Raw genomic sequence first — 21,971 nt, 5'->3', positions numbered from 1 at the left:
TTAATCTCTCCCCTGCGCGCCCGCCTCCTGCTGCACAGCAGGGGCCCGGACTGGGGAGCAGGAGCCCGAGCCGAGCCAGGGGCCAGATCCAGATCGCGAGAAGCAGCGCCGGCCGGGTCTAGCCCGGGCCGGGCAGAGGGCGCGCTCGGAGCGGGCCGGCTTACGGCCGGTGGCCGCCTCCTTCCCGGCCCCGTACCCCGGTCCCCGTCCCCTCTGAGGCGCCCGGGCGACCGGGAAGCGGCGGCGTCTTGTCCACGCTCCCCCGGGCTGACGGCGGCAGCTGCCGCGGGTGGAGGAAGAGCCGCGGCGGCAGCGGCGGCGGCAGCGGCGCGGGCGCAGCGTCCCGGCAGCCAGGACAATGGTGCTGGATAAGGAGGACGGTAGGTGCCCCACAGGGCCGCCCGGCCCGTGCGCCCCAGGCCTGGGAAGAGGAGGGGGGCCTGGGGCCCAGAGAGGGGGAGGGGGGCAGGTTGCGCGCGCCACCTTCCAAGTCCGTGCCCGGCAGCCCCGGGAGGTAGAAAGTGGATTTGTTGTGGTTTGGAATGGGGCCGGGATGGGGAGGGGGTAGGGAGGGTGCTCAGTACGCATGAACGCCGGGCCGGCCTCCCGGACCGAGCTCAGCCACAGACCCGCCGCCGTGGAAAGGCCAGACTTTTTCAAGCTAGGACCACCCCCACCCCCCAACTCTGTCCCGGGCCCGAGGGGAGGGGAAGAGAGGGGAGGTGTGGTGTGCGGCGGGGCGGGACACGCTGGCTTCTCCCCTGGGATCCCGCCCCCTGACCGCTTTGCCCAAACTGACAAAGGGCGGGGGGCGGAGATTTACTTTTTAAACGAGTTGCGGACTGGAGGCCGGAGTTGACCCCAACACCCCTGCTTCTGATTCGGGGACTCTGGATCTAGAGATCCCTTTTGAGGAAGCCAGTGGGGGAGGGTCGGGGCAGGGCAGTGATCCGGGGAGGATTAGGATCTGTCCACAGGATCTGTCCGGGAGATAACCCGGTGGCCGCCCCCTTAAAGAGACCTGTCCTACTACTAAGGGATGCTGATGAAGAGACTCCTTTTCCCCCACTTCTCCCTCTGCTCTTTCCTCCCCGCCCCCCACCCACCCTTCCATGAGGCGGTGTGACAGCAGCTTCAGCAATACCAAGCAGCAACTCTTTCGTGTCTCCCCCACTCCCTGCCTCTACACACCCCTTCCCCAAATACGGGGCCTTCAAGTGACCTTCCCACGTCTGTAGGCAGGTTTCTTTCTAGAAAAGAGGCACAGAGCTCCAGGAGACAGCTTCTAAAAACCTTTGGGTTTCGAAGTCTTTAAAAACACAGGATGAGAGCAACCTGGAGGAGAGGCAGGGAGAAGCCTTCAATCTCAGTTCTAGTCTTTGGCCTTAGTGGTGCGGTGAGGTTCCTGCTTTCTCATCCTCCGGCCCATTAAATTGCCTTTGTTTTCCCAGACTTCCCTTGGCTAGAGCTCTTAACACGGGTGGATACTCTTGCTTCTTCTATCCCAGCAGATGCCTCCTCTCCTTCCAGAACAAGTAGTCTGAAAATCCAGGAAATTATACTAGTCACGCCAGGTTTTGGTGGTGAACTTCAGAAGAAAAGTACCCGCATTTTCAATGACCCCTTTCCATCTAGGTCCAGCTTCCTATTATATTTTGGGACTGCTGATTTCATAAAGGGATGCATGGCTCCAGAATTCTGTGGAAATGGGCAAGTCACTGGGCCAAGAAATAGAAGGGAGCTCCTTGATTTTTTTTTTTTTTTTACTCCTCTCAATCCTGAGGAATCCTAAAACATCCCAAGTGGCATCCCTCATTGTGACTTTTTGGTGGCCAGAACTGTTATATGCTTGAGGAGAAGGGAACATGAGAAATGTTCTTGACTGCTTAGAGACTGGGGCACTAAATAGTTGAATTGGAAGACAATCACTTGAACCCCATCGTCAGAGCCCAGAGTCAGGAAATATTGTAAAGTATTGAACTTTTAGGACTTGCTCCGAGACTACTCCCTGTTGGACCTACCAAGCATAGGACTTCTTCCACGGAAGTAGGAAGTAGGAAGAAATGCTGTTTTTCTTCCTTCTGATAGTAGGGCACAGGCAGACAGTTAAGTGGTTCAAAAATTAAGGACTGTTAAATTCTATTATCCTGTTCAGGTCTGCTGACCTGTGGCTGTAAGACTAGATGCAGGTCAACACTGGGAGGGGAATGGGGCAAATAGCCAAAGGAGGGCTACTTATTGATTCTCTCAGCAGTGCAGATGTGGTCATTAAACACTAGGCCTTGCAACTAGTGTGATGGAAAGAAATTAATTTGAAACCCCCGTACCACCATGGCCACTTTTCCTACGAGTCTTCCTCAGCCTCAAGTAACCTGACTGCCTGCTTGCTTGAAAGGAACAGGAGCAGTAGGTGGGTGGTTCTCATGGTAGTTCCTTAGAGCCATGTTCCCTTTTGCCCTCTTGGAGGCAGCCAGGGTCAAACTGTTTTTTTAAAGTCTTGTTTTCTTGCCTCATCTGCTTTCCACACAGGACTCGGAAAACCTGAAAAGATTCTTTGTGTGCTTTGACTTTGAGCTAGTTTTAAGGATCCAAATCTACTTAATTTTCCTGAAATTGAAGGAAAACAGAGTTTGGAGCATGAGAATTTCTTAGTTTTTGTCTATGTGACTGTGTGTGTGTGTGCACCCAAGGGTTTGCCTAATTCCAGAGGGAGGTAGCCTGGCCCCTCACTCAGTGACTTTGCCCTGGTTCATAGTGGGATATGAGGTTTCAAAAAAGGCATTCTGGGTGCTCCCTGTGGAACACTGAGCCTCACTAGCCCAGAACACCTGGAATTTAGATTAGACACACTGTTCCCAGACTCAGGAGGACAGTTTGGGGTTGCTGACCCCAGACCATGTTAATTTCCATATCATTTGATACCAGATCATAGAATCCTAAAGATAGAAAAAATTGAGGACTTAGAGAAGTGACTTTTCCAAGATCATAAGGCAGCAAGCCTTTCAACTTAGATTCTCTGATTGTATTTCCTATGTCCTTTCCACTGTACCAGACTGCCTTTTATTCCTGAGTTATAGAATCCTGGCATCTAAGGTACTGCCTCAGTACAGAAATCTCTCCCACAGGACCTGACAGGTGTTCCAGTCTATGCTTGAATCCCCCCACTGACAGGGAGCTTACCACCTCAAAAGACATCCTATCCTAACCCCTTTCTTGCCTTCTCCTAAAGGTCCTAGTCCATTTTCACCAGACATGAGGGCAGAGTCCTCTATCAATATAGCTGATCTTCAGTGCTGGATCTAAAAGTCTCCTATAAGGAATAGATTCCTCCAGACAGCAACCTGAGCATTTCACTACATTAGTGCCAGCCCACTATCGTTGTGCTGGACACCTCTGAACAAACTGCCTTTCCTGTCCCAACCTGACAGGATTTGATATGATTTTTCTGCCTTAATAAGGAGTCTGAGATGGTTGAGACCACTGCATAGTAGGCTGCCAAGACCATCGCCTAAAAGGTCTGCAGCATATGTGATTTGTATGTTGTGAAATCACGTCAGCTTATATCAGCAGTGCAGGATCTTTTTGTGTCTTTGGAGATACTCAAGAGCCTTCTCTCTGATGGAACCTGATATGATAGTTCAAATGCAATTCCAGATCAGCAACAGCAAAGCACCCACAGTTACATGAACTTGGGGAAGCAAAACTGGAAGCTTGTGTTCCTAACCGTTCATCTTCATAGGACCTGAGAAGGAAGCGTTCTAGTTTTTAAAAGCCGGATGAAGTTATCTAGCTTAACCCTCTCAATTTTCAAAGGAGAAACTGGGTGTCAGCAGAATGAAGAGATTTGACCAACGTCACACAGATAATAAATGGTAGAATCATGATTTTAACCTAGGTCTTCTGATGACATCAAGTTGTATCTCTCCCACAGGGCAGACTTTCCCAATGAAGGAGGTCCATAATCTAGGTCTAGTCCCATATGTCCTGCAGTCCCTGGGCACTGCCGCCAGTCTATAGCTCTTCCTTCCCTCCTTTCCCCAAATCCTAGCAAGTGGGATTTCAGCTCACACAGTTCCTGCCCTGATAGCATTTAGATATTTTGTCCAGTTCTCATGGCTTAATTATTGGAATTCTAGCTGTTTGACTGCTAATGAGGTGTCTTGGAGATTAAGGAGAAATCGGATGTTGAAAATGAACTTCTTGAGTATATGTGAGAAGATGTGAAATAAAAGAAAATGAGGAAGGCAAAGAACATACAGACACACATACAAGCAAAGAGAAAATCCCAGCCCAATTCTGTGGTGGGAGGGAAATTCCTTCTTTACATCATGTGCACAAGGACAATGATCTTACTGAAATGAGATGGTTTTGAGTGAATGTCTCAGGTGGTGATAATGTGGGACTCTAGGCTGAATATCTGAAGGAAATAAAATAACATTCCACTCTTGATTGATCAGAGTGCCAAAACTTCTGGCCTCGGAAATGATGGGTGATTATTGATATGAGCCAGGAATGTGCTTTGGTTTGGAGGGAGGGAACTTAATGCTGAAGGTTTTTGCGATAGGAGAGACCTGGATATGTAATTCCAGACTCTGGGTTATTGTAATGCCATGGTTTTTGTTTGTTTGGGGGAGACTATGAATACTGAATGGGAACTTTTCTTAATATGTGACTTGGAAGCCCCTTTTAATGAGTGAGAATCAAGTCCCTCCTTCCTTAAGTGTATCAGGGACCTTGCTCATCTCTCCAAATTGTCACCAATGGAAGGGAAAGAGTCCTGGATAAAAGCTATTCTGTGCAAAATGAGCTACTTAGCTTCAAATATATCCAAGGACTCTTTGGATTAAGCATTCAAAACGAGGGGGATGAGGGGAAAGCATCTGAGCTGTGGCTAAGGAAGCTAATTAAAAGCAGGTTGTGGAGATGTATTGCCTGAGCTTCCTACTCTTGCTTTTGAAAAGTCTCACTTCTCTGTTTGGAAAAAAGAGGGCAGGGTCCCTGAAATGGGGTTAGATGTGGTCTGAGGGGTTTTAGGGAGGTACATATGGTTTAGTGAAAAGTCCATTGATCTTGGAGTCAGAATATCTGAGTTCCAAGGACTAGTATCACTAGTTATGTGACTCTGGATGAGACATTTTCCCTCACAGCTCCTCAGCTTCCATTTCTTTCATACTGGGGATAATAATCATTGCATTGCCTATATCAGTCTTATGAAGACGTTTGTTAACCATATTAAGAGGAAGATCTACAGTTCTAGCTTTTCTTTGTGGCTAAAAGAAAGTCCTTCACTTAAATAGTGTTCTGTAGTTCACAAAGTGTTTTCATAACTGTATATGATAATTCATATGACCCTCATGATGACCTTATGGTGAAGGCAGAACAGATTATCCTTGCTTTACAGACAAACCCCAAAGCATTCAAGGTTTCCTTACTCCTATACTTGGGACCTTCCACTCATAAGAGAAAATGTAAATATCCATTTCTCTATCAAGATGTACTCATGAAAAATGCCATCTTGGTGTGCTTGACTAAATTGTGGGTATAATCCCATTCAAAACTGGCTTGAAGCCAATTTGCAAACCGAGGATAGGGGCAGAGTGGTATTCTCCCCAAAAGGCAAAAGGATAAGGGTAGAAGGGTGTTCCCCCCAAAAGACAACAGAGAATAGGGGTAGAGTGATATTCTCCCCAAAAGGCACCAGAAGATAAGGATGGAGTGGTGTTCCCCCCAAAAGACAACAGGGGATAGGGATAGAATGGTGTTCTCCCTCAAAGGCAACAGAGGATAGGGGTAAAGTGGTGTTCCTCGCAAACAGAAGAAGGTAGAGATTTAAACCCTATGCAGAACTTTAGGTGACCCACTTGGGAAAGCATAATAAGATTCTAGAACAAACCCTAGAACCACAGAATAGCCCAAGAGAGCTGGGATCTTTCAAGATAGAAAGGTGACCTTCAGCCACCTGGGTAATGGCTGGCCAGTCACTGAGATTCTTTCAGTAGTAGAAATGGGGAGAGGAGAAAAGGAGAGACCACAGAGCACTCCAATCTCCAGTTGCTACTTTCTAGGTTGAAAGTCAGACACCAAATCTCAAGAATTGGCACGGTGTGTTGGAAAGAGCCCTGACTGGGAAGCTGAAAGGACCAGGTTTGAACCTCAAACCTGTGTGTGTGTGTGTGAACCACACAATCTGAGTCCGTGAGCTTGGCGGAGTCATTCTCCCCTTCAGGTGGATTCCCTCCCTCTGTCAAATGAGAGTGGGCCATTCCCTCAGGCCTGGAGCTTCTGTGGGACCCGAGGGAACCAGCTCTTGAGTCTGGCAGAAAAGATGCCCCCCCCTGATACCCCGCGCACCCATGGAGCGGAGTGGGACAGGGAAAGAGGCCGGAGACTGGGTGCCCCTCTTCTAGCTAAGGGCCACAGTGCACCTCTGGTCCTGAAACATCTGCAGAAATGATCTCGGGGAGTGAGAGAGAAAGAGAGACCTGTAGGTGGTGCTGGAGAACCAGGCAGCCTTCCACTCCCCATTAAACTCTTGGGGAGGGGGGGCAGTGTGGGAGGAGGGGGGCTGTCTCTGGGAAATGTGCGCATTTATTCAGTAGCAAGAGTGCAGACCTCATAAATTGAGAGAGAAAGGCAGCGGTAGCCAGCCTCCGATATTTCCCCTCCCATCTCTTTGAATATAATTTTAGATTTAGATTCAGATTAAATCTAAGGGGAAAGCACTTTATAAGACAGAGCTGTGTAGTTGCGAGAGCCAGGGTTATGAGCTATCAAATGCAGTTACATTAAGACAGATTATACTGGGCAAATTGAGCCATTTAGAAGGTGAGAATCAAAGAAAAACTCTGCTCCTCTTCCCTCCTACTCTCTCCTCTCTCTCCTCTCTCTTTCTAAATTGCAGCCCCCTAGTCTCTTGCAATTCTGAGGCACAAAAAAGTAGGTGAGACTGCTTTTGTATCTGCAAAGTGCTTCACTTCTGAATGTAATTCTAGCTGAGTGCAATCTAGGTTAAGAGCTGGACAACCGGGTAATTAGAGCTCAGTGGCTGCCAAAGGGCCGTCCGCTGCGCTAGCTCATCCCGCTTCCCGGAGCCGAGACCTCTCCTCCCCGGAGCGGAGGCTGCAGCGGCTGGAGACGCAACGCCCGCCTTCGGACACTTCTCCCTCCCCGAGATGATGGTGTTGGACAAGGAGGACGGTAGGTCGGCTGAGGAGGGCACCGTCCCCCAGCGGGCAGCCTCTTCTCGCGCCTCCCCTATCCCACGCCGGCCGACCCGGCCCTGGCCGGGCACGAGCGGACCGGGGGCCGGCGGGCACGCGAGCGTGCCTCGGTGCCAGGGGCCGACCCGCCGCGTTCGCCCTTCTCCCTGGCATTAATGAAAAGTAATCTAGCCCAGAAGGCGTCACTCCACGCTCTGTTTGTTGAAGGATGTACAGTAGGAACCATTTCTGCCCGTTTGAATCATCCAGGCTGAGAACCCAATGACTCATTGGTCCGGGCTTTCGAGGGCTTCTTTATATAGTTGGGGTGGGCGGGAGGGTGTGGTGTGTGTGTGTGTGTGTGTGTGTGTGTGTGTGTGTGTGTTGGGTGTGCATTTCTTTGGAATCAAAGTGCAGGCACTAAGGGGCCCCTCGGCTGCCCGATTGCCATAATCATTTTTCCTACTCAGTATTTTGTCTTTGCGGCTTCCCTGCCCACCACGGCCATAAACCCGGCAGCCTTAACCTAATCTTCTCCCGAAGCAGAGGAAGCAAAATCGCCACCTTCCCAGAGCACTGGGGGGAAGGAGGGAGGAGGGACGAGTAAAAGTGCAGCCCTGAAGTGTAAAGGACTGCCCGAGGCTGCTCCCGGGCTCACCTCTGAACTTTAGCAGCAGCAGCCGGCTTGTGGAGGTGAAGGATGTCACCCCAGCCCCAGCCCAGAATTAAGATAAAAGCTTCCCAAACCCTGCAAGTATGTAAGAAAATTGCTCCACTGCCCCTGGGGAAAGTCTAGGAGGTGGATCCCCCCCCTCCCATGCTCCCTTTGCCAGCCTTGATTTTTGGACTGCTTGGGCAGGCTTTGCCTAGTGCCCATTTCTCTGGGATCTCTAGAAAGGGTGAGGGAAGTTGAGGCTGGGAGTTTTGTAATGGCATATAATCATTGCTGTGGTTTCCAAGAAGGACCTGACTGGCCCAGCTCTTCTGGAAATCCCACCCCCCTTCCCCTGACCCTGGCCAAATGGGATTCATCCAGAGAGTTGGTGGATTTTGGAGCAAAGAGCTGGCTGGGCTTATTCAACAGAGTGGAAGCTCATGGAGTTGGAGTCAAAAATGGAATAGAAGAATTATTAGAGATGGTTACATAGGGCCCCCTCCACTGGTTAAGGAAATTTCCTGTATCTGACTATATAGGGAGACAGCTATCGGAGGCAGCAGCATCCCCACTAGGTGTGTGTTTGGGGGAGAGAACTAGAGATGCAACAAGAGGGCTATGGGTGGAGAAAACAGGAGCAATGTCATGAGTGGGCAAAGCTGGGATTCTCAGTCAAGTCTTCCCAAGACTTTTATATACCCGAGAGGTACCAAGGTGCAGTGGGACATACAAGTGCTAATCTGACCAAGTCCACCTCTGGCCTCCTCCCTTGCCAACACAGACAATTGGGAATTTCCCCCAAATGCCTTCCCAGTTAATAGAAACTAATGAATAAGTCTCTGAAGTGGAGCTGAAATGGGCCACCTGCCCACAACTGTGATGGCTTTAGTGGGAGACACCCCCCACCCCAATCCCATCTCTTACCTTCTTTTACTGAGATCCCTTCTTACCCCTTCCCATGAGCTAACAGACAAGAGAAGACCTCAATTAGGCAACCTCTGTGGGCCCAATTGCAAGACAGGATTATTTCCATTCAGAGCTCTAAATGTGGAGTCAGAAAACTGCATGTAGGTTCAGCTACTTACTACTTGCATGATCTTGAACAAGTTTTCTCTTTTCAGATCTCCAAATCTTCATCTATAAAATACAAGGTTGGACTAGGTGGTTCTAAGTCACAGCCAGCTCTGAATCCCGTGGAGTGGGAAGGCTGAAACATCTCAGTCATAACCAACCCCATGGTCAAGGTAGTCAGGCGCAGGACAACTGCATACCTGTATGTTTGAACCCCTATATCAACAGTGTGAGTGATATCTTTAATGTCATTTTGTACCTCTTGTGGACTGTAGCAATGATTATATCCCATTACAAAACTCCCAGTCTTATTCTGTTTCCTCATCTGTAAAATGATATTAAAGATGAGTCCAGCAGAAGCTAATTTATTTGTCCAGCTAGTAAATGTCTTGAGACGACAAATTCAGATTTTCTTGACTCCACGTCCAATATTCTATCCACTATACCATCTCAAAAGTCAGAGTATCCAGGTGGGCTTCTGCCCAACAAAAATGTCTCACTGCACCTGTGACCGACAAAGTCACAGACTTCTTTTCACCTTGAGGTGAAGTCCTGGGTCGTTGGTTCATCGAGTCCTCAGGCTACTTGGCCCAGGCTTGCCAGCAAACCCACTTTAGGCCACCCAAGCTTAGTTCTATGGCTTTCTAGGAACTGTGCTTCCTCCACCCTGAGCTTGCACTCTGTCTTTCTTGTCCAACCCACTCCCATACCCATCATCACCACAGGAGCAGTTTTAACTCAGCCAGGATGCTTCATCTCCTGCCTTGAGCATCAGTGAAGGACCATATCCTGAACCATATACCTGGGTACTATCGGGATTCGTATTCTGTGAGACCAGTGGGTAACAGTGACAGTGAGTGAATACAGAATTTCAGGGACTTGCCCCATGGCACATATCAATCCAGGGATGGAACAGGGACCTGGGCTCTCTCTTAGCTTGAAGGAAAACAGGGGCCTGTCTCTTCACTTCCATATGATACCCCAATGTCACTCTTCTTGCATGCTCTAGTCAATCCAATTGAAATAGGATAAGAGCAGCGATTGGACCCATGATTTCATTCATTGGTGTAAGGAACTATCCCTATCAATGCAGATCCACACTTATCTATAAATTTAAGTCTTAGAGAGCTGCTTTGATCAGAATTTGTGTCAAATTCAAATAGAAACTGATCCTTGTAGGGTTATATATTGACATAGACGAACAAAAATTAACATTACTTATGTTATATTTTAATTATTATTTTTTGTTATATTTTTGTTAAAGATTTCCCAATGACATTTTCATTTCATTCGGGCTGTATTACATGTGACCTAAGAGCTGAGGGAATTTGACTCTTTTGGTCTACAGTACTGAAAATGTAAATGGCTTGCCCAAGGTCATCCAGCCAGCATGCCTCAGAGGCAAGACCGGAATCCAGGTCTCTATCACCTCTCAATTTTAAAATGATTACCATGTTTCTTTTTGTTATTTTTGTTTTCTTTTTTATTTAATTATATTTTATTTTTTCCAATTACACGTAAAGATAGTTTTCAACATTCATTTTTTAAGAGATCACTACAGATGGAATTGGAACATGAGATCACCATAGCAGACATAGAACCCACAAATGGTGTGTCTGTGTGTCTGTGTGTATAGAAGATACTAAATATATGGGACAGGTGAGAGAATTCATAGAAGGAAGAGATCAATACATTTGGTTTGATCGTCTATAGAACAGATCTTTCCATACAATTTGTGCCGTTCACTAACCCCACTGTCTGAAAACCATAAGTTCATATTTAAGAGCTGATAGGATTCTTTCTGAAAAGTCTGTAAGCAGCAGAGATGTGACTAAATCTAATGGTTCTGTCCAGCCGGCCCAATCCTAATAGCAAGGAACAGAGATGAGGCAGCTGCCAACATGCTCGAATGATCATAAGTTGTATGTGACTATAGAGGTCATCCAAGTCCAACCTTCTCCCGAAAAAAGTGGGAAAACTGAGGCTGTAAATTGGTTTGCCCAAGTTGAAAAAGGGATTTAAGTAGCAGAATTTTTATATTCAAATTAGGACCCAAATTTGGCTCTAGAAACAACACTCTTTACATTGAACTTTGAGGTCAGGAGAATGGAAAGGCTTGTGGTTAAATACCCAGTATTACACAGCAATCCTCAGGAGGAAGTGCTAGAGGGGGAAGAATCTGGTTCTGCCCTTCTGCAGCAGTGAAATGACCACATATGTTTCACCTAATCTGAAGGCTCTTGAAATGTTCAGAAGAGTCCAGGGCTCCTGGATGACCCTTGAATGAAGCAAGCAAGACTAGGCTGTCAGCAAGAACCTACAGAATTCAACCTGGTATTGCTCAAGACCACCATGGCCTAGAGCCTCCCTGATCCTCTCCTAAGGGCTATGAGAGCAAATAATGAAATCCCAGTTTTGGTATAGAAAGAATCAATTGTCTCCTCAGCAGTTCTTTCTGGAAACACTCTTATGTTCTTTCAAGATGCTGTGGGATTTTTTTTCTTGAGGTTTAGAGCTTGCTAAAGTTAAACCCAGCACTAAGAATCCTGCAGTGTCATTCAAGGTTCTTTCTCTTCCATCCATCTTCTCTTAGAGAGGAGGACTCCACACAATTGTTCTATCTCAATTGTCCATCCCATATTGTCTCCTTACTGCTGTGGACAGGCAACAAGTAGTCAACAAAGTTATATTAAACATTTATCATGTGACAAGCACTGTAAGAATATTGGGCATACAAGGAAAAGCAAGAGACAGAGACAGAAAAAAGAGAGTCAGACAGAGGAAAACACAGAGACACAAGAGAGACAGAGACAGAGAACAGAACACAAAGAGAGAACAAAGAGAGGAGAGAGAGAAACGGAAGAGAGACAGAGACAGAGAAAGACAGAAACAGAGGACAGAGAATAGAAAGAGACAGGAGAGAGACAGGAGAGAGAGAGAGAGAGAGAGAGAGAGAGAGAGAGAGAGAGAGAGAGAGAGAGAGAGAAACATCTTCTGCCTTCAGAAAGCTTACATTATGATGGAGGAAGAAAACACATTAAAGGGAGTTGAATGAGGAGGGGGAGAGAAAGATCCTTCCACAGGGCCATTATGGCAAAGTTCCAGAGTCAGAAGCGCAGCCAAGGGAGAAATGAAGTCACAACCCATCCCCAGTTAGAGGCCCCCAGAAGGAATTTGTCAGTAAGGAAAAAGGGCCAAGATGGGATATTCTATAAGAAGACAGCTAAGTTATGGTTGCAAAGTTAAGGAAGGGCAGGAGTAAAAAAAAAACACAAGGGAATGAAGCTCTATAAACAGGTTCCCCCAACCACAATATGGATTTCCAACTAAGTCTGTGCCAAATTCATCATGGCAAGCCTTTAGAAATCAGCTTGGTGATCCCACTGGAGTCCCCTGAAGATCATAGGGAGCATGAAGGATGGGGGTTCCAAACTAGCCATCCTTCTCTTGATTTCATACAAAAATAACTGTTGAGGCAAAACAGATTTACTTTCTTTTAAAGAGATCTTTTAAAAATTTTCCTTCAAAAATATAACTTTACCTTACTAGAGTCTTCTTCATATTGATTAATTGTGGCGAGTTAATCCTAGGTTCCTGAAGCTTTTGTCATAACTCCTAAGTTTTAGAATTGAAAGCATCCTTAAAGGGCTTCTGGTCCAAACCTCTCATTTTGCAGATGAAGATTCTTGCCCATATCCCACAGCTAATAACAGGATTTGAACCTCATTCCCCGTGACTTCCCAGTTCAGCATTCTTTTTTCTTTCTTAAATGAAATTTTTTATATAAAGCAAATCTACCTTCTCTCTTTCCTCTCTATCCCTCATGAAAAAAAAAAAGAAAAACTCATAACAACTATTTATAGTCAAGCAAAACAAATTCCAGCATTAGCTACGTTCCAAAAAAAACATATCTCAATTTAAATCCCGAGTCTATCAACTCTGTCAAGAGATGCGAAGCATTATTTCATTATATGTCCTTTGGAATTTGTGGTCAGACAGAGCATTGATCAGAGTTTCTTCTCAGCCTTTCAAAATGGTTTCTCTTTTCAAAATTGTTTTCATATAAACTCTCTTGGTTCTGCTTCCTTCGCTTGTATCAGTTCAGACAAGTTTTCCCAGGTTTCTCTGAAGCCGTCCCTTCCTTTTATTATTTTTACAGCACACTTCCATCACATTCATAATCCATAATATGCATACTGTCCAGTGCTTTAACACCACTTAGTAATAATAACAGCAGCTAACATTTACATAGCACTATGTACCAGGTAATGTACTTTCCAATGATCTCATCTGATCCTTACGACAATATTGAGAGGTAGACACTATTATTACCCCCATTTTATAGATGAGGAAACTGGGGCTAGCCGATTACATGATTTGCCAAAAGTCCCACAGATACTAAGTGTCTGGATTGAACTCCAGACCCAATGCTCTATCAGTTGTACCACCACTTCAGCATTCTGTCCGGCATTCCATGATGATTCCTCCGATGTCGTTACCCCATAACTTCCAAGCTGGAAAGGCTTCATCCTAGACTGTGCATCCTTGGCGAGCCAGTCTAGCTCAGGCTGGTGCACTTCTCACAAGCTCAGTCACCAGGGGATGTACTTCTTACCCATAAACCATGACAAATCTAAAGAGAATGCAATGATCTGCATTGATGGAAAGCATATCTACACAAAGCAAACAGAATCCTTAACATTTATCTTCCTGGGTAGTCGAGTTTTGCTGATATCATTGGTCTTTGGTCCAGCCCTTGTTATAAAAGGACAGGGTTATTCCTGATCTTTAGGGCTAGAGACACGACTGAGTCTCTTACTCCTATTCTCCCCTTGCCTCTGCTCCAAAGGAGTTCTCACCTTCCTGGGTCAAAAAATGTCCCTCAAGATCTCACCATCTTTCCAAGTAATAGCTTGGGGGGTGGAGGACAGTGATACTCTCTGTTCTCCCCTCCTTCATTGTGCTGTATAATTGGTTCTGTTTTGATGTTGCAAAGAAATTAGGGGAGCTGTAGGGTAGCCCGCAAGTATTTCCTCCCCCCTTCACTTGAAAAGCTTGAAAATCTTAATCTCCCCTCCCCAATCTGAGTAGGGTTCTTGGAAGAAGCTTTTGCTCCAGTTTGTTTCGGAGTGGGTCTGCAAGAGACTCGGGACTGTGAAAGACCAAAGCAGTAGCAGTGATGCTGCGGTGGTGCTTGGCTTTCATGTTTCACTTCTGAGAGATAATAAAATATCAATCGGGTTTTGCCGTAGCAACGGTTTTTAAGAGACTTTCTGAAGTATTGAATTGTCAGATTTTTTTTTTTTTTTTGCTTTTAAAGCACAGTGCATTATTAATAAAGTAATCCATTAGGTCGAACGGTGAGGGTCACCACAGAGATGGGCAGTGAGTTTAGCTTCTCAAATGGTTAAACTTAGGATTTCTAGATTAATTGCTTTTATTTGGGAAGTGGTTCTTGGCCTTCTAGGCCCAGGTTTACAGGAAGCTCCGGCACGATGCTTTAGTGAGTCTCCGCCATCCATTCCAAGGCTGAGTTCAGTGCAACCAATGTCACACAGGTGACAACACCCCAGCTCTAATGTAAGAACGCGGGACCTCAGGTCAGGAGTCCCAGCTCTGCCCCCCAGCAAGCCATGCGACCTTAAAGTCTCTTCATTCCAGACTGCATTGCAGCCCAGATGAGGAAAGGAGTTATGAGTGGGCAGCAGCTCGTGGTGATTTGGGGATGACTGGTGAGTAGGGAAGGAAAGGAGATCAAGAAAATGTTTGATTCTCAGCTGGCCTGGAGTTCCAGAAGGAAAATATAGACATGGGCAGCTAAGCTACGTGTTTACCTCTACCCACTACCACATTGTATCTCTTTACCTCCTGAAAAGTGAGGGCAAAAGGATGACCCTCTATTAAAAAAATCAAGATATAGCAATACAGTATAGTGGTGGGAAAAGAAAAAACATTGTATTTGGAATCTGAGATCCTGGCTTCCAATCAAAGCCCACCTAATTACCATTTGTGTCACCTGGGACAGGTCTTTTCCCAAAGTGTTTTCTCATTTGTAAAATTAGAGAGCTGTACTAATTCATCTATGGATGCTTCCAACCAGAGTCCCCATGTTTCTGTCTTTTTAACAATAAACTTAACAAGGAATCTAATACGAACAGCCTCTATTTTCACAGCATTTGAAGGTTTACAAAGTACTATTCTCCCAACAGTTTGAGGCAGGTGGGGGAAGTATTTTTTTTAGATAAAGGAATAGAAGTCTAAAGGTTGGGAATGATGTCACCAGCTAATAAGGGGAAGAAGCATCGAACTGGGGTCTCTTACCCCTGAACCCAGTGTTGTTATTTCTAGTGTAATTTAATGTAGTCCATCATAACTAGTCCCTCAAATCCTAGCCAGGAACACTATGAGCAGATTAATCTTCTTTCATTATGGACTGGAAGTGTAAAAAAAAAATTCTAGGGCATTTTTTAATTTTTGAAATGTGCAAAGATAATGAAACGTGGGAAAATGAAACTGGATATGGTTAAGCATTGACTTTTTAAAACTGAATTTCATTTTTTTCGATTTACAAAAGTCTACTTTATCTTCTTCTCACTTTCTACCCCACCCTCAATTGGGAAAAAACTAAAACCTTGTAACAAATATTAAGCTATAAATTGTTAATATCATTGGCCCCAATTCAATCCCAGTTGTTTTGAGTTTGGGACCCTTTAACCATGGGTGCCATTCTGGAGTTGTCCTGGGCACTGAAACTGCTCTTCCATCTGCTACCAGAGGTGGGTTAGAGGCAACAGGAAGAAAGGGTGGGCAGGGCAGCGTACATGTTGCCTTGGGTGCTAGCTTTATACAGAGCCCTGATTGCTCATCACTGGAGGAGACATAAAAGTTTAAATGAGTCATGGTCCTTGACCTCAGAAGACTTGCAATCTGGTAGAGAGAAGATATAAATACAGATCGTTAGAATGATTTAAACAAATATAAAACAATGTTTTGTGAGGTCATGAGGGCAGAGAATAAAGTTGCTGGTGACTATAGAAATCAGGGAAGACTTCATAGAAGAAATTAGGTTGAAAAGGATGACTAGGAATTCTAATAGAGAGGAAAAAGGAACAGCATGAGCAAAAGCTCTGAGGTGGGAGAACCGCTACGCCCAGGTGGAAAGCAAGTGCATCCCAGCTGGGATGGGGAGGCCGCTTGTGCTTAGACCCAGAGATGACAGCTAGAAAGCTAATGAACTGATAGAGCTAGAATGCAGAGTGCACCAAATGGAACAGTAATGTGAAATGTGGGCCAGAGCCAGGCTGCTGGGCAGGACTTTCAGTCCCAACCTGAAGAGTCGGCTAGAGACAGAGAGCTTGGAAATGATGTTGTGAGCCCCCATGCCCCCTTGTATGGAGAGCGACATCGTGGTATGGGCTCTGTACCTCCTGGGTCAGACGGACTCATGTATGGTGCCTTAGGACATGAGACCCTCTCACACACACACACACACACACACACACACACACACACACACAGCACCCATCTCCTTATCTCCAGGGCCACAGATGGGTGAAATATTTGGTGTGCTAACTCCCCAGATAGATAATGGATCAGCTCGGTATCTGATGGGTGAGAATGACATGCAGAATCTCTTAGGGTCCCAAGACCCCGGGGGCAATGGATGACAACTTTGAGTGATTAGGTTCCCTGAAGCCAGAGCAGACTCCTGTTTTTTGTAGCTGCCAGTCCTCTTCAGTGCAGGGGCTTAAGGACCCCCTGACTCCCTGAGGAGCGCCCTAAGCAGGGGGCAGAGAGCGGCCAGGACCCAGCACCCTCACGCCAAGCAGCCCAAGCCCCGTGTTCTACATCGGTGCCGTCCCTCCCACCCCAGCCTCATAGCTCAGCGGACTGTAGGCCCTGTTTGGAGCCCTGCCCATCCCCAACCTTTAGATAAGAGACCAGCTCCTGCGGTGACTAGAGGAGGGACTTTGCCAGGTGGCCCCGGAGGACTGGCTGCATTTAATGTTCCAGACACCAGGCACCTGGACCCCCGCAGAGCAGTCAGATTGCTGGGTTATAATAAATACCCAGCAGTAATTACATGCTTTTTCCCTTCCTCCTTCCCCCTTCTCCCCACCCCCCAGCCTTCGCCCACGGAGATCCAGCGATGCACACACTCACTCTGAGGTCAGCTTGATGCGCATGTGGGCCTCCAGCCCACCAGGCCCTGGTGCTAGATGGGAATCGGCTTTGGGAAAGGAGGGGGCTCCTGTCTTTTTCCTTTGTGATCTCCCAGTTATTTGCCTACGCATGGCAATAAAGGGTAAAACGCAAGTAACATAAATTGGTCTGTCTTCCTGAATCCATGTCTCGCTAATGTACCCAGATTAACTCAACTGTAAATTGTCTCCTTTGGATGCTGGTGTCTTGCTAAAAGTTTCCTCTATGATTCATGATTTGGATTGCTTTTAACAGCTATTGGCTAAGCAATATGGTAAGGGTACAAGGTGATGCAATTGGCATTAGTGGGAGGGTGCACAGGAGCATATAATGCAGTCAATACTACATTAACTACTGCTGCCCAATTACAGAAACGGGGAGAGTGGCTTTTAGGAGCATTAGGACTCGTGGAAGCGCTGAGATCACCTGCTGCTGCATCCCTAAAAGCTTCACCCTTTGTGTGCCGGATTGGGGCTCACACTCCCCCAGTAAGTGAGTCTGTCTGAGAGGGGGGAAATCTCCCTTTTCTCCCCTCACTCCCCCCCCACCCTTCTGGAGCCAATCACCCCAAAGATGCTTTTAACACAAAGAAATGGAAATCTTCCTGTACTGGGAGCTGGCCTCTCCTCTCCTGTCTCCGGAAGCAAGGCAGGCACTGGGTTGAAATGCAAAATCATCTTTGGGTGGCCAGCCTCCCCCCACCTGACTAAGATTTCCATTTAATTCAAGGGAGCCTCTTTAGAGTGATGATGTTTGGGTATCCTATTCGTGGGCCCTGCAGAATGGAATTCTATTTAATTCTTTACCCTTTATCTAATCAGCACATGATTGTTTATGAGAGGAAACCTATCAGCTCTAAGAGGTACCCATAGAACAGGATATTTGAGAGGCTGGCATCTCTGCAGTCGGTACATGTTCATACATATGGCACCCACCATTGGTGGAGCCCATAAAAACCAAAAGCAATCATTTGGGATGTGGAGAGATCCTTGTACTTCCACAGGACAAGTTAGTTTGGATTTTTCCTGAACAAAGTATGTCTTATTGGGCTCTAACCATTTGGATCTGTCCTGGTCTGACTCCAAGCTACCTTCCAGCCTTATATCACATTCCTTCACTTCATATCATCAGCATCCCTGCCAGACAGGATCATTCCCCATCCCTGTATATGTCTTGCTTGCCCTCTCTTGTCCCCCTCCCCACCCCCACAAAACCAGGCTTACTTTAGCTAGCTAAAATCCTTTAAGAGTTAAGAAGCTCTCTGGTGGGGTTCAGCTTAGCTAAGCCCAGTGCAGCTTAGTAGAAAGAAAACCTTCCTTAATAGAACTATAAAAGGAGAATTGTCTCCCTTATTGTATCCAGGGCCATCTTCAGTTGTCCTGATCTAAGTTGTCTTGATCTTGTTTCCATACTTTTGCTCATGGCAACCGGAATGGATTTCCCCTCCAACTTTATCTCTTACCAATCTCTCCTTGTGCAAATCTTTCCCCATTCCATGAACTTTTCTAAACATGACCCCGATCCTCCTCTTGAACTCCTCTCCCAGTGAAAATGGCCTCTCCCTTCTTTTTTACTTATAAGTTCCTTTTTTTCTATGAATTTAACAAATAGCAAAATAATTCTTAACAGAAAAACAAGATTCTGTATGAAACTAAATTTCTATTATGTATTTTCTGAAAGAAAATGTGTATAAAATTTAACAAGCTAGTAACAAAACTGCCCCATTCTATGGGATTTTATAGTTAGTCTCATTCTCCCTGGCATCGGTTATTTATGGACTTGCTATATCTGTACCCTTCCCATCAAGATCATAGATCTAATAATAGCAAGCATTTATATAGGGCTCCAAGGTTTACAAAGTGCTTTACATATGTTATCTCAATTGGTTCTTATAACAACTTTGTGAAGTAGGTGCTATAATTAGCTCCATTTGACAGATGAGGAAACGAGGTTAGGTGATTTGCTGGTATCTCACAGCTTGGTGGTGTCGAGCAGGATTAAAATCCAGGTCTTCCTGAAATCAAACTAGCACACTATTCAATAATGTATCATCTTATTGCCCCCAAGAATTGGAAGGGACCTCTGAAGCCATCAGTCCATCGTTCTTATTTTAGAGATGGACAAACTGAGAGCCAGTCCAAAGTTACAGAGGTATAAGCAACAGAATAAAATTTGAAATCGGGTTCCCTGTTTCTGGAGACAATGTTCTTTCTATTGTACCATGCATTAGACTGTGAGCTCCTTAAGAATAGGTATTGTCATACACACACAGGTATACATGAAACAATCAATCTTTGGTGTTAAGCACAAAATTCATTTTTAATGTTCTTGTTGAATGAATAGATGCATGAATAAATGCACGCATACATGAATGAATGAATGATTCTGAACCCTGTGTTTCTAGCCCAATAGGTGTTCCCACAGTTACGCCCAGTTGCTTCACCAGGGCACCCTCAGAAAAGAAAGCCCCTGACTAGAAGGAAAACCTCTCCCAAACTGTGAATTTAAGGAGCAAGAGTTCACACAGGAAGTTATTAGTACAACAATGACCTGAACACAGGTGTCCAACACTGTTATGGCCTCTGACCACGCCCCAAAATGTGACTAAGTCCATACTGGAGCCTAATCCAATAGTACTAATTTAGCTCAGAAACCTGGGTTCTTCCTCATCAGCCCTGTTGGATTAGACTCCTAGTCTGAGATTCTGACCTTTGTTTTCACGGACCTTGAACTCGGCAGACTTCTGAGTGGAAAGGGGGAATCTCCCCACATCTCCAGAAAGCCAAGCTTACTTTAGCCGGCCAAAATCTTTTAAGAGGTAGGGAGCTCTCTTGGTGGGGTTCAGCTTAGCTAAGCCCAGTACAGCTTAGTAGAAAGAAGATCTTCCTTTACAGAATTATCAAAGGAGTATTGTCTTCCACTGTATCCACGACCATCTCCAGATGTCTTGATCTATATCTTGCCAGTGGACCCAGATGGCTCTGGAGGAGAAAGTGCAGCTGGGACCTTGCACAGTCCTCCCTCACTTACATCCAAATCACTTGCCTGTCATGGGATCACCTCACTGAAGCCATGGTCCTCTTGGAGAATGAAGGACAACCACATGAGGTCACCCAGAGCTCTCCTTGGTGCTGGAAGCAGCCCTGTGTTAGGCTGCCTTTTCTGGCTGAAGTTGCTTCCCGCCACTACTTTTGGTACATACAGATTTTGTGCAGGGACCCGGCCAGACTGCCTGACCCAGGATCTGGCTGAGTCCTGTGCTGCTACCATCACCCACATGCTCTCCTGGAGACAAATTGCTTGCCCAGGAAGTAGCGACTCCTTTTCCCATTTAGATCAATGAATGCCCAGCAGTTGGGGATTATTGAAACTTATGCCTGCTAAGGTCTTTTCCATCTCTGTGATTCTGGCAAGTATTTCCATCCCTGCCATGTTTTAGAAGTCCACAAGAACATACGCTGCACTGGTTTTTTCCCTTGACCATTTTGCTTGTGTTTTTCCCTTGCCTGGAAACCTTCTCTCTTGCCTCTCTCCCTAGTCCCACTCCCCTTTCCAGATTCTTTCCACATTCAAGGGACAACTCAAACTCCACTTCCTCTAGAGAGCCTTCTCTTTCCACCTGCTCTGAAATATACTGCCCGCTCTCACTCTGGAATCCTGCCTCTTACCCTTAAATCCATCACCCACTGGTTCAGTGCAGGAGATTCCAACATTTTTCAGACCAGATACCTTTTGGGTTTTGGTAATAAATCCCAGTACGCCCTATTCAATATGAAAGGAAGAAAATTCTAGAAATAACACAAACCGAGACAAGGTCTGAGATTCCTGATTCGGGGAGATAAATTGTTACATAAATGGAATTAACATCTTTTAGGGTAGTTCGGTGTCATAATATAGATTTGGCAAATAGGTCCCCTACCTTATTGAAAAGTTTTTTATGCCACCTAGAAGTAGAAATACCCCAGGTTAGAAAGTTCTAATGTTTAAATGTTCTCTGCTTAATATGAACAGAGTATAAAATGGCAGAGCTAGGTGACATGTTAGAACATAGAGTGCAGACTATCAGGGCTGGGAGTGATAGTAGTATATAATATGTTAGAGTTAAGAGGAATCTCAGAAATCACCTAGAATAAAGTTTTAAATGTAGGTGTCATAGACCCCTTTGGCAGCCCTTTGAAACCTATTGTCCTTCTTAAAGTAATGTTTTTAAATGCAAAGAGTCACAAAGGAAATCAATCATATTGAAATGCATTTATCAGAATATTTGTTAAATAAGTTCACAGGACCCCTGATCTAACCTAACACTTGCAATCTGAGACTGAGATTGAGCAGGAGAAGAAATGTTCCTAAAGTCACACAGAATATTAGTAACAGAGAGAGACAAAAGGAAAATCCAGTCCAAGGATTGTGCCAGACTTCTGCTTTTACCTTAAAAAAAAAAAAAAAACAAAACTTTTCAAATAGCTATTGCTATTTGACAGGGAAATGTATCAATCTTATCTATCAGCTAGAATGAAAATTCTGTGTAGGCAAGGACTTCGCCTGCCCAGTGAGCCAATCAGAGGATTGTGTGCAAAAGAGAAGATGCTGGCCAAGTTGGTTAAGCCCGATAGCACTGAATGCCTGGTTGTAGGGAAGGAGAGAACTAAAGATCAGCCTCCAGAGGCAGAAGGCAAACATTTTGGATCTAGGGAGCTATAGAGTCTTCAAGATTGGGACCACGATAGGGAACAGTGTCCATCCCCTCTCTATAGTCCGTGGATTAAGCCTCTCCATCTACCCACTTGCCTCCCTCCTCCCATCCCAACTACCACCAAGAAGACCACCAAGATTATCACCGACCT

At 45.7% G+C, this 21,971-nt stretch overlaps 1 protein-coding gene across 3 annotated transcripts in view; it reads left to right on the top strand.

Annotated features, from left to right (window-relative positions):
* The first annotated feature begins 329 nt into the window (after positions 1-329).
* The window catches only part of LMO1 (LIM domain only 1), a 67,188-nt gene continuing 45,546 nt past the window's right edge, over positions 330-21,971 (top strand). For 2 of the 3 annotated variants that reach the window (XM_023506258.2, XM_031941434.1), the window contains exon 1: positions 6,570-7,197. In XM_023506258.2, the coding sequence (XP_023362026.2) occupies positions 7,173-7,197 (25 nt within the window). In that variant the 5' untranslated portion in view covers positions 6,570-7,172. Of the gene's footprint in view, positions 381-6,569; positions 7,198-21,971 lie in introns of those variants that run through there. The other variant, XM_031941433.1, reaches the window with a different exon arrangement.

Source organism: Sarcophilus harrisii, chromosome 6, assembly GCF_902635505.1.
Source record: "Sarcophilus harrisii chromosome 6, mSarHar1.11, whole genome shotgun sequence".
Lineage (NCBI taxonomy): Eukaryota > Metazoa > Chordata > Mammalia > Dasyuromorphia > Dasyuridae > Sarcophilus > Sarcophilus harrisii.
This window is presented reverse-complemented; position numbering and strand designations above follow the sequence as displayed.